At 42.6% G+C, this 13,570-nt stretch overlaps 1 protein-coding gene across 3 annotated transcripts in view; it reads right to left on the minus strand.

The window, feature by feature from the left end:
* The window catches only part of LOC134966037 (ly6/PLAUR domain-containing protein 5-like), a 206,270-nt gene that overhangs the window by 116,722 nt on the left and 75,978 nt on the right, over positions 1–13,570 (minus strand). For 2 of the 3 annotated variants that reach the window (XM_063942498.1, XM_063942497.1), the window contains one exon: positions 4,174–4,317. The exons of the other annotated variant lie outside the window; for it this stretch is intronic. In XM_063942498.1, the coding sequence (XP_063798568.1) occupies positions 4,174–4,317 (144 nt within the window). The remainder of the gene's footprint in view (positions 1–4,173; positions 4,318–13,570) is intronic. 3 annotated transcript variants of the gene reach the window in all.

A 13,570-nucleotide genomic window follows, 5' to 3' on the forward strand; every position in this document is an offset into this window, starting at 1 on the left:
TTATTCATAATCCTATTGCTCCTTTAGTGTTAGTGTTACCCTGACTTAGGGATCATAAATCATGTTATTGATTGGAATACTGGAGAGACCTTACATTTGGGCAACAAGTGCTCATTTGGATGCATCCAGTTCCCAATACAATTAGTCCAACATAATCTCCCGGGTTTACCTGTCCACTACTATGATTTTGCAGATATTTTCTCAAAGAAAGAAGCAGTTACTCTTCCTCCTCACAGGCCATATGACTGTGCCATAGATTTGGTCCCCAACGCTAAATTACCAAAATTGAGACTCTACTCTTTATCCCTACCAGAGTCCAAGGCCATGGATGAGTACATTGAAGAAGTCCTCAAAAAGGGCTTTATTAGACCAGCCAAGTCCCTGCTAGGGGTGGGGTTTTTCTTTGTCAGTAAAAAGGACAATTCATTTTGTCCTTGTTTAGACTTCTGGGAGCTCAACCGAATTACCATGAAAAACTCGTACCCTCTACCACTCATCTCCGTTCTGTTTGACCAACTCCGCTCTGAAACCATCTTCTCCATGACTGACCTTCGTGGGGCGTATAATTTAATTCGGATAAGAGAGGAGAGCGATTGGAAAACCGCCTTCAATACCCATTCAGGCTATTACGAGTATCTGATGATGCCACTTGGTTTGGCCAATACCCCGGCTGTATTTCAAGACCTCATCAATAATGTTTTGCGAGAGTTCCTGGGTAGTTTTGTCGTAGTGTACCTGAACAACATTTTGATCTATACTAAATCTGTCAGGGAGCATCATATTCATGTGAGGTCAGTTCTGAGAAAACTCAGGGAACACCATCTTTTCGCCAAGCTGAAAAAATGTGGATTTGATGCTCAGAAGGTTTCCTTCCTGGGGTATATTATGTCTCCCGATGGATTCAAATGGATCCAACAAAGGTCCAAGCAGTTTTAGATTGGGTCCAGCCCACCAATCTGAAGACAATTCAGCGGTTCTTGGGCTTTGCTAATTACTATAGGAGATTTATTCCTTCATTTTCTTCTATGGTGGCTCCCATAGTAGCATTGACCAGGAAAGCAGCGAATACCACACATTGGTCTCCTGAAGCTAAGCAGGCTTTTCAGAGACTTAAGAAAGCTTTCACGTCAGTTCATGTTCTGTCTCATCCTAATCCAGACCTCCCTTTCATTGTTGAGGTAGACACCTCTGAAGTTGGCATTGAAGCCATTCTGTGACAGCAAAGTGAACGAGATGGTAAACTTCACCCATGCGCCTATTATTCCCGAAAGTTCTCTTTTAAGATTTCAAGTCACCATTCTAACAGACCATAAGAATTTGTCATCCCTGGAATCAGCCAAGTGGTTAAATGCCAGACAAGCTTGGTGGGCATTGTTCTTTGCTCGCTTTAATTTTATCATTACATATCGTCTGGGTTCCAAGAATACCAAGGCAAATTCTTTGTCCAGGAGTTTTGCTGCAGTTCAAGAATCAAGGGAAGTGGAGATTCCCATAATACCCACCTCTCAAATTCTAGTTGGTATTGCTCAGGATCTTCTATCCCAAATACGTAAGGTACAAGACCAAGCTCCTCGGAACACTCCATGTGTGTCCTTGTTTGTTCCTGAGACGTTTCAGGGGAAAAAAAATTCTGAGCTCCATGACTGCAAGACAGCAGGTCATCATGGTTTTGCTAAGACCTTAGACTTTCTGGTTTGGTGGCCTACGATTTCGAGAGATGTAAAGAGCTTTATATCAGAGAGCTCAACGGTTTCTAGATCTTAACAGATTACCCGAATGGGGTTCTGTAATAATAACCTCTCAACAAAAAAAAAAAAAAAATATCACCCAGAAAGTTTGAGACAATAAATTAGTAAACAATAACATACATTTTATTTAAATTGTTGTAAATGATTGAAAGTGAAACATATTACAAATTAGCAGTACAATCTCATGCACACAAACCAATGTAAGAGCGATGTTTATAATTTAACTCCTTCACCTTAAAAAGGTGTGAGCTCTAGGGTGGGTGCTCATACAATTGGATGGTGAACAAGAATTGATAAACCTTATACGTTTTGTCTGAACAGACTTCTTCAGGGATAGATATCTTCAGGGTGAGAAGGAGATGAGAGAGATGAAAGAAAATGGGGGAGCAGGGATGAATAACAATTTAAGAAGATAATGTTTCTGGTACATATCTAAAAAATAAAGGAAAAACTCCTATAGACTTCTCATACCAGGTAGATACAGGGATTCAGTATAATGAAAAAGTAATACTGGCTTTTTATACCTAAGGTAAAAGGAAAAACTACTAATAGCTTCCCACTTCTGATGAAGCATAGGAATCTGCAGAGTAGCCAAACGTATGTATGCAGTTAACAAAGTAAAGGATTCACTAATTGTATGGTTTTTTTTTTAGAGATGAGTGGGTTCGGATTTACTCGGTTCTTAATGCCAGAATTACCGCAAAATCAGATTTTCTGGATTTTTCTAATTGGCTAACCAAAACACGTGACGTCCGAGAGCCAATAAGGAGATTTGAGTAAATCCTAGTAAATCCGAGTTAAACCGAACCCGCTCATCTCTAGTTTTTATTTCCCTAAAACATTTAAATATACTTTTACAAATATATATTTCAGTTAATTAAATGTAAAAAAAAATATTTTTGTTATATACTTGAAGAAAAAATTAGGTAAGTGGTTAAAGTACTGCAAAGCATGCACTACCTTGAAAAAGAGCACTAGATGATTTAAAAACGTGAGTCCTTCATTCTGATTCCAGTTTTCAGAGAACAATAACGGTGAGCTTAAGCAGGGAGAGTGCCAGAAAACCTCCTGATTTTACATCAAGTTTTTTGTCCCACTGAACTGGTACGTTGAACTTTACATACTTTTTTCTGCTTTAAAGCTTTTTTTCTTTTTTTACTGACTGCAAGTGCCACGCCTTATGGAAATCCCCAAACTTGCTTAGGGAAATTTGTGACTTTTATGTTTATGTGATTGATATACACATTAGCCTACAATTGGTTTTATAGTCTTTTTCTATGCTTCAGCTCTAATGATATTTTTACTCCTACACCTCAGAGCTATTATTTTTACATTACAGCTTTAAAACTAAATCCATATCCTTTTATTGTTATTATCTCCACTGCCTTTATTGGAGATTATTGATAAATGGTTTATGATTTTATTTAATTATCTACATCTTTCCTGATGAGATCCACTCATTACCTCCTAACAGGCCTACACCGGTCCACAGGGGGGAGAGCCCCAGTGGGCCGATGTGCACTCGGGCCTGTTTTGTTTGGTGACATATGAGGGGTGGTGCTACCGCCCTGGTTACACGGTATACCTCTGGTGCTGCCCATTTGAGGCCACTTCTACAAATTTTTCCAGGGCCACTTTTAGTTCCCAATGAGCCCCTGCCTCCCAACACCCAGCACCTAAGGTAATGGCTTATCTGTAAATGTGATCTATGTCTATTTAAAGTTATTATATACAGGCTCAACTTAAAATGTTTACTTTTTCTGAACTAAATCTATTAATTGTTTCCCCTAATCAAAATTGGTCTGACTCTGGCTTTTAAACCGTAGCTATTACACATAAAGGGCCTGATATTAGGTTGCACGCAAAAGTGAATGCAGGAGCATCTTTTGGCAGCTGTCTCTAGGCTATTTGTGTAAACTTACAAGCCCCTTCCCTTGTGTGCATCTGTGCAGCTGAAACATTGGCATCACCTGCAGACCATACTTCCCTACCCTCCCGGAATGGCTGGGAGGCTCCCGAAAAACTGGTGGACCTCCCGGCCCCCTGGAAGGGTGGGCAAGCCTCCCATTTTCCCTGTCAGGCTCTCCACCTTCCCCCTTGGCCACCCACAGCAGAGAACAAGTGGGCGGGTGAGGGGATCCGATGACACGATTCGCGCTGAATCGCGTCATCGTAGCTCCGCCCCCTGCTAGTTTCTCAGCACTGTATAGCGAGGGCTGGAGCAATGATGATGCGATCGTGATGTCACACCCCCTGGACTGCCCACTTCCCCATCATCAGGCCCCTTGGACGGTCCATCATGCCGCCGACCACTCCCCCATGCGCCTACAATGCTGCCTCCTCCCGGAGGAGGGGTCAGCAAGGTAGGCAAGTATGCTGCAGACTCATTGAAAGTTGAATAGGTGGATAGAAAAGTGTAACTTACCTATACTCAGACTGCCACTTGCTTCATAACAGGTATCAAAGTTTTCTGGACATTTCACCGTTTCTGCTACTTCCTCAGAGCATTGTGCTGCATTGGTGCTGAAGCAGGAGTAACACATCAGGTCATTTCCTGAGCTGTTCAGGCCTGGAGGGGATTACAGATGATCATGTCAAACACTGATTCTTTGTACTGTACTAAGGCCCTCATTCCGAGTTGATAGTAGCTGTGTTAAATTTAGCACAGCTATGATCAGGCACTCAGACATGCGGGGGGATGCCCAGCACAGGGCTAGTACGCCCCGCATGTCAGTGCCGGTTCCCCCGCAGAAGTGCAATGGCATCGCACAGCGGCAATGCCTTTGCACTTCAAGAGTAGCTCCCAACCAGCGCAGCTTTAGCGTGTTGGCCGGGAGCTACTCGTCGCTCTCCGGCCCACATTGGCTGCGTATGACATCACGCAGTCGCTGCGGGCCGCTCCCCCCATGGTCCGGCCACACCTGTGTTGGCCAGACCGCGCCCACGATACGGCGGCCAAACGCCGCCGTTTCGTGCCCAGCGACCACCTCTGCCTGTCAATCAGCCAGAGGCGATCGCAGCCCAGCTACGGCCTTCAGCCATCTGGAATGCGCCGGCGCACTACGGCGCCGGCGCATGTGCAGTGGGTACCCGTTCGCTCGGCGAGCGAATGGGTCAGAATGATCCCCTTAGTCAAAGCAAACTGATATATGTTTTTTTAATTCTTTTACTTATCTATAACTTTTGGATGATTCTGACTTGGGAGAAAGGGAAAAAAAGTAACTTTGCATCTGGAAGAAACCATCTAGCAATGCAGGAGTACAAATACAGTTACTATTTTTGCATGCAGGGTAAACATTGGCTGATTTTGCATATAGCCCACAAATGATTGTCAACTTTATTTTAACACTGCAATTTATAACAGCATTTTGGCACACCATTACAGCATAGCATGGTTTTGCCAAGGTGCAAAGTTACTTGCTTTGTTCTTCTTACCTCCTAACTCGGGAGTTATCAAATCAGCTGCGCTACTTTTTCATCTGAAAAAACAGGCTATTATCACGATTTTAGCCTGATGGTCACTATCTGGCTATCCAACTATAGCAAGTTTTTTCAGCCAAAAAATTACCCGTTTTCTGGCGATAACACATGGGATCCGAGATAAATTCCCAATCCCATGTGTTATCACTGCTCTAAGGACTGGTTATCTGGGATTACGCTTTGCTTGCCTGAGTCCCACCAAGCATAATCTCCGTTAAGTGTTGGTTATCGAGGTTAATTGGATACCCCCCAGGCGAATCCATTAACTGCGATAAAGTAGTAGTAGTAATAATAATAATAATAGTAACAATAATAATAGTAGCAACAATAATACTAATAAGAAAATGAATATTTTTGTGAATGCCCTTCTCAAATCTAGTGTCACTAAAATAAACAAATTATTTATCCTGTTTGCAGAACTAAATACCAATATACAGTATATTTGTAAAATTACTATTTGGAGTAAAAAATGTGACAATGACGAATAAAAATAGCTTTAGATGAAAAAAAACACTTCTCAAATGTAAAAAAAAAGATAATAGTATCTAATTGATGCATGCAGTGGTATTGCTATACGAGATCTTCTGAACTCCAGCATGGGGGTATATTTACTAAGCTCCCGATTTTGACCGATTTTGTGTTGTTTTTTTTCAAAGTGTCATCTCGGGAATTTACTAAACTCAAATCTCGGCAGTGATGAGGGCATTCGTATTTTTTTTGAAGGCAGAGAAAAAAAATACGAATGAATACACCATCGGTCAAATACGCCTGTTATTTTATAGAACTCGGTAATTTACTAAAAATTTGTATTCTCAATCACTGCCGTCAAAAGTCAAACACTGCCGGGAAAAACTACAAATCGTAAAAAAAAAGCAGTTTTCAAATAGACCTGCTTCTTTTTACCGTATTCTGATAGGCATGCACGGATCAGTGAGATCCGTGCATGTTTATCAGTAGGAAGGGGTGGGAATGGGTTAAAATTGAAAAAAAAAATTGTGTGGGGTCCCCCCTCTTAGCAATATCAGCCTCGGGCTCTTTGAGACGGTCCTGGTTGTAAAAATAAAGAGAAAAAAATTACTGGGGTTCCCTCATATTTAAACAACCAGCACCGAGCTCTGCGCCTGGTCCTGGTGCAAAAAATACGGGGGACAAAAAACGTAGGGGTTCCCCATATTTTTACCACCAGCACCGGACTCCACTAGTCAGAGAGATAATGCCACAGCCGGTGGACACTTTTAAATTGGTCCCTGCGGCCCTGGCATTAAATCCCCAACTAGTCACCCCTGGCTGGGGTACCCTGGAGGAGTGGGGACCCTTTAAATCAAGGGGTCCCCCCATCCAGCCACCCAAGGGCCAGGGGTGAAGCCCGAGGCTGTCCCACCCATCCGTGGGTGGTGGATGGGAGGCTGATAGCCTTTTGTGTAAAAAAAGAATATTGTTTTTTGTAGCAGAACTACAAGTCCCAGCAAGCCTCCCCTGCAAGCTGGTACTTGGAGAACCACAAGTACCAGCATGCGGGGAGAAAACGGGCCTGCTGGTACCTGTAGTTCTACTACAAAAAAAATACCCAAATAAAAACAAAACACAGACACCATGAAAGTGAAAGTTTAATGCACATAAATGCACACTTACATACACACATACTTACCTATGTTGACCCAAAGCACTCGGTCCCCTTGTCCAGTAGAATCCAGGGGTACCTGTAAATAAAATTATACTTACAAAGAGTCCGGTGTAGATCGGTCCTCTTCTTAAAAGTTATAATCCACGTACTTGGCAAAAAAACGAACCGCTCACCCAAACTGAAAGGGGATCAATGTTTACACATGGATCCCCTTTCCCCGAATGTCGGGACCCCCAGTGACTCCTGTCATGGCACTCTCCTGATTGGCTGTGCACGCCTGAACTGTCAGTCTATCGGAGCATTGTGGATACAATGTAGTGCAGCAGCGCTACATTATATCCAATGGTGGGAACTTTGCGGTCTGCGGTAGACCGCGAGGCTAAGTGGGGCCACCCACAAGAGTGACCCCACTTAACCTCGCGGTCTACCGCAGACCGCAAAGTTCCCACCATTGGATATAATGTAGCACGCTGCGCCGCCCCCTTCCCCCCCTTGCTCCCATACCTTTTCCCATTCACAATGGGATCACCACGATCGGTGCCTCCCAAACACATTTTCAGAGGTTTAAGGATTAGAATAATATAAAGAGGACACATGTGACACAGAATATGTGTCATAAGTATCTTCTTTGTATTATTTTAATCATTACTGACAGGGAAGGCACTGCCTCCCCTGACTGCACGTCCCTGCTTCACACACGATATGCAAATTAAATAATGAAACACAGCCGATGTGGGTTTGCTGAGCCTTTGAGTGTCATGGTAGTCAGTAAGAACCTGAGAGCAGTTCATTATGGAGGTGGTCTTTCATGGGTGGGTGAGGGGGTGGGGGCAGTTGAGAATGTTACTTAATGTTGGATCTTTTTTTTGTCACCGTGGTGAGTCATAATCAAATTGGCACATAGATAAACAAGTGCGAACATTTGGAGTCTGGGGCACAATTAGAAATTGTTTATTTTTATAAAATTTTTGTAAAAGCCCCCATGGGCCACCCATTGCTATAGAGATCACATATACAATTGACACAAGTCAGGCTCTGAAAACTAAATGGTCCATAGCAGCTGAACTACCCTGTATTATTGTAATTACATTAATCATGGAGCATTCCCCCTCCTTTGCCTACGATATAGGCAAAGGAGGGGGAATGCACCTGACTCAAGCGCAGAGGAGAATGATTTCTTTCTTGTGCAAGGTTCTCTAACCCTTCGAACTTGAAACACGTGAAGTCAGTTCAGACACTGCCAGCTTGAGTCAGGTCATTCCCCTGTCAAAGTCGAAAAATATAGAAACCTACATTGCCTTGTTTTATCCCCATGCGTGTGCCCGCTGCACATGCACAGGCCCTCCCGTGTGTGCGCATATTCGCAGTCGCGTGCACGCTCAGGCGCACGGTATGTGCATTTACGGTAGAGTTTGTGCGCGTCTAGCATGCGACTCGATCGCTACATATTTAATCAAAATAATGTATTTTAGAAGTTAATATTCCCCAGAGTTCAGCAGGTATCAGTGGGTTTAAAATGGCTCTTTGACCTTAGAGATTCCCCTTTGCATGTTGGGAGGGCTTCACATGTTCTTATGCATAGTTAAGCACAGAAATAGTAATTGAAGATTAATTGTATTCCGAATAAATTACACCTAAGACCAGTCAGTTTCTTTCCCGCAGACGGAATACAATAGCCTTTAATTACACTAAGCTTTGAGATTCTATGTAGAGGGCTGACACCTTTGTTTACGAATGGGTTTAGGTTTCTCTGCAGAAGAATGATTGCTGAGATGTCATTGTCTCAACTGAAAGTGGACAGTGAGAAAACAAAACAAAACCCAGAGACAGGGTTTGTTTTGTATTCCCCAAACAGTAGCTTCCCACAAGACAGGAATTTGAAATAATAACAAGTGTTAGTCATCACCCAACGTTTTGAATAACCAAGATCACATGGCCAGCTCAGCTCACTGATGCAGCTGGCCCACATGCTGTGAAAGACACACCCACAGGTTGCATGCATACCTGAGAACATGATATCAGAGCCCACTCTCCCAAAACCACTGAGGCAGATGTACAGTAGCTGCACACAGCTACACAGCTCTCAGAAGCATGGCTTGCTCATCACCAGGACCGATCTCCTTACTAAGGCTAAGTATCATACCCAATATCTCATAGATAAATAACATAGAATAGTTAAATATGTGTTTGTGGTAAAGTAGTTGTGAAATGATTATCATAGAATAGTTGATATGGAGATACAAATGGCTTGGGGTTGGTGGTGCTTGTGCAGTTATGTGATTGTTGTGTGTTTGTGATGATACTCTATGAAATCTGTAATGAATTGGAACAGTAGACAATCTGTAGCATAGCATCTCTGGTATACATTTATGGATGGTGATTTATAACAGATTATAGTAGTTTTACATGATGCATCTTGCTGAAGGTTAGAAGTCAAAACATACTTCCTTTTGTTACTGTAGTCATGTGCTTGTAGCAATAGCAGGCTGATACTTGTGGGTACCTGGTGATCTGGTCTTGTGATGGCTCATATGGACAGCATGAGATATGTGGTGCTGATTCTGGAAGGATAGCATAGTCAGCATACCATATGCTCTGGTTATTGAGATACTGTGTTGGCTTGAAATTGTGAAAGGTGATTAGATGGTTTGGAATTGTAAAATCAGCACATATGCATTATATTGAAGCTTAGACATTTTGGAATATAGTGGAGTCTTATGTCTTCTGCTAAGTGATTATGGTGTAGCAAAGAATGCCATGTGTTTGGACTTGCAAATCTAAAATGGCTGCTGGCATTCCATTTTGAACCATATGTTACAGACTTTGGAATCATGGGAGTTTTTCCCAAAATGGAGTCTAGCTTCTGTCCCATGCGGTATTGTAGGGACCATTGTATTGTTACTGTATGTTGTGTATATAAGGACAGCCAGCCTGGGTGAGCTCACTTTTCTCTCCACAAAGGTTCTCAGCATTGACTAACTGCGCAGCGATCATTCCCACATGTGTAAGTTCTCTGCAGACATTTTACCTCCTATTTGTTGTAAGCCATTCTCTCTCTCCTTCCCCTTAAATGTAATTGTGCCACTATTGTATATTAACGTGTAGTTCTTCTGTTAGGTATTTATGTTAGCATGGTAGTGTATAAACTGTATTGTATATTCTTTTGCAATTGAACGTTCATTCTCTCCCTTAAAAGGTGTTAGAACCTTAGACCGGTATTTGAGTGTTTATTATATTGCTAAGGGTTCTCTGAGCGTCTCAGTCGCTCATACAGCTTTTAAACTAACAAGGTTACACTGCATTGCATCTACACATTATCACTGCACAAAGGTTTACAGTATAAGTACATTCGTTAAGGTATCGTTATTAAGGTTTAATTCTGTGAGCGTCCGTGCCGCATGTGTTCGTTTCCTGTTCACAAGCGTCCGTTACGCTATTAGCGTAACATTACGGTGATCAACCGACTATAGTGTGCCCGATATCAACAGCGTATTCTCGTGAGCGTTTGTGTCGCTCGAGCGGCTCGCTCCCGATACAGCGTCCACTACGCTAAGGGCGTACCCTTACGGTACCTCGTGCGCCAATTGCGTACTGTGTCTCTTAACCTTTTAGAGTGTTTAATATAGGATATATATTAGGCTTTATCAATTGGGGGCTCCTCCGCTCTTCACATATCTGCACTAGGTAACTTTAGCAGACATTATTGGTCAGCAAAGGGCGGGAAGGTGGTATCCCTTGTAGTGCTGACCAGATAAGCGTCTGCTTCGCTTAGTAAGGAGTGCTGAGGGAATCCGGAACCGGAAGGTAGGAACAGTACGTTATTGTCTTTTAAAACTGTTTAGTTTCTGTTTTGCGTACGTATGCATAAGCACACACACCTGTATTTCTTGCTTAGTAGTATTTGTCCGTATCTCATTCTCCTGATTGCCACATACCATTGATAACGTGCTGAGAGATTTGTTGTTATTAATAGTTAAAAGATAAAAAGTAATATTTAAGGGAATAGTTGTAAAAGCACGCACACAGTCTCGCCTAGAAATACAAGGGAGATTTGGGTGGTGTCCAGAAAATTATTATACTTAAAGATCATTTACATTGATAAACGTGTAGTTGTGTTACTGTGGACGTACTTGGTCTGTGTACACGTGTCCTTACAAGGGCGGGGCGTACACGACGCAAGGGTCGACGCACGGAGCGTATATTACGCAACGGAGTGTACGGATACGCCCACATAATACAAACCGCACGATAGTATTGTTTTAGTAGGCGATAAGGAAGTAACGCGATAATAACGCAAATCTATCTCAAATCCAAAAGTTAAAGTTAAAAGAAAAACCTTCTCTGTTGCAATTCTTCTGCGTTAGACTAATACCGAATAAAAGGAATTCTGTACAGAAATAAGAGTGTTCGAATGTAAGAGTGTGTATATATAAGATTTCTCTTTTTTTACGGACGTGGGAACCATAGGAAATTAGAAAGAGGTACACCAGCGAAAGTGATAGCGCGGGGTGGCTTGGGAGGCGTCCCTTGTTAGTCTCGACATATTATGAGCAGTAGAGTCTGCTGTACATAACAGACAAGGAGGTCACGGACCAGGAGGTTCAGGTACAGTAGACTAGAAGTAGAGAGCACAACCGAAGAGGGTTGGTGCGAGACCCATATAGGCCAACAAACTCATTGCTGAAGGAATTTGCAGCCGAAATTTTCTATTCTGTTGATCGTTCCACACATAAGATTAGTTGCTTGTGTGCAGATACGATTGTACCGCATGTGATTATGTGCATTAGCGTGTCTTGAATATTCATAAGAATGCTACTTGCACATTGTTAACGTGATTTGTGTAATTTTTTTATTTTAAGGGAGGTAGCCTGATCACTCAGGGACACTCCAACGACTGATACTTGCTGGGGAGGGTAACATACTCCCACACGCCCGAGCAAGTAGACGTTCATAGGGGCCCTAGGTTGGGTACGGAACCTCTGGGAACTTTGGTCGCCGTATTGGCCAGCGTGGGCGGAGTTAAGTGGGCGGACCTCGGTGCAAAACCCCCACCGCAGCCTTACCCCGGACATCTTGGTTTTTGTAAGGGTTGCCGAAGACCCTGATTTGAAGTCAGAGGTAGTGAAAGCAGCACCTGCAAAGATGGGGGCCAGTTGTTCAGGTAAGGGGCGATCAACCGAGGTTCAGGTTGATTTGGTAAACCGACCAATCGGGTCGGCAAGGTATATCATGTGTGAGAAATATGGTCATCACACAGAGATGTTGTGCAATGAATGGGAAAGGATGACTGTGCATGACGGGGAGAAGTTTCCCCGGGTAGGTAGTTTTAACCCAGAAGTATTACAGAATTTAAGGAGAAGAGTTTGCCTGATTAAATCTTCAAAAAAGGCGTATTAGACATTATGACTATTTACAATTGTGGCAACAGGAAATTGAAATGCAAAGAAATTTAACTTACATATCTGACTCTCATCTTGGGAAGAGAGACATGGCAATGGAGAGGATTATGGCTGCAGAGAATGGCGCGATGGTGTACGATAAAAATGCACTTAGTAACTGTATTAAGAATGAAAGTAACAAATGTAATAATGTTTATAAAAATGAAAGTGTCAAAATTACAAATGTTAACCTGTGCAAGTCGCACCCCATGTTAAGCTCCCCTCAGGATTACCAGAGAGAAGGTGAAACCAACACGATGTCAACACTCTACCCAGCAGTCATCATACGAGACACCCAGAGGGACACGGCCAAGTTGGTAAAGGCAATAGCAGAACCCCCTAACGGAGGGTCAGGTGAGGTCGTGTCAACAGGTAAGTACGGTATTGTATGTTACTCACAGACAAATGCATCTTACACCAAAGAGTTAACACAAAATAGCATAATGGAACAAAATCCTGTCAGGGTGAACACAATATATTAAAACAAATGTACACTACAGGAAAGTAGCAGTTTAGGTGTTAATAAATGGTTTAAAGGAAGTATTAAGAACGAGTATACAAGCCTCTCTACCTAACTGGAGAGATATCTCAGTGGCCGATTTGAAAGAGTCCGCTATTAATCATGACCGGAACATCAAAAGCAAGCCACAAACCCCTGTGAATAGGTCAAAAGTAAGAAGGTGTTACAACTGCTTAAGGGAAGGTCATGTTGCACGAGATTGTAGGTCTAAAAACCCACACAAGGTATATACACCCCCTAGACAACAACATGACCATAATAATCAAAGAACCAGGGAAACACAGGAAGAGCGGTTGATGGTGATGAGCATCCAAGCATTAGAGGAGGCATCAAATCAACCAAAACCCCAGGCCATTGGCACATGGAGGAAACCAAGGATTTGTTATCGTTGTAAAAAAAAGGAAGGGCATTATGCCAGTAACTGCAACAGCCCACATAAAGTCAGACCCCCTAGACAGAAACACGAGCAGAGTTACGACACTCGGAAGTATAATCAGGTATCACACATGTCAAATTTTGGTCCACACATATAATTTATGATTAGGAAAGTTGATCATTAACCTCGATAAAGCCTGAGGTAACAGTTAATAAATTGGGAGGTCATTCCTTGAAGACACAGGAATGACCGGGTAAAATTTGTAATGTATCTGTAAAATGTTTCTTTTCCCCCATCTCTGACGTTCACCACAACAGCTCCAACATCACCTGACTACCTGACCTTTTCAGAAGTCTACCAAACCCCAGTATGACCTACCAGCAT

Source organism: Pseudophryne corroboree, chromosome 10 (genome assembly GCF_028390025.1).
Source record: "Pseudophryne corroboree isolate aPseCor3 chromosome 10, aPseCor3.hap2, whole genome shotgun sequence".
Classification (NCBI taxonomy): Eukaryota; Metazoa; Chordata; class Amphibia; order Anura; family Myobatrachidae; genus Pseudophryne; species Pseudophryne corroboree.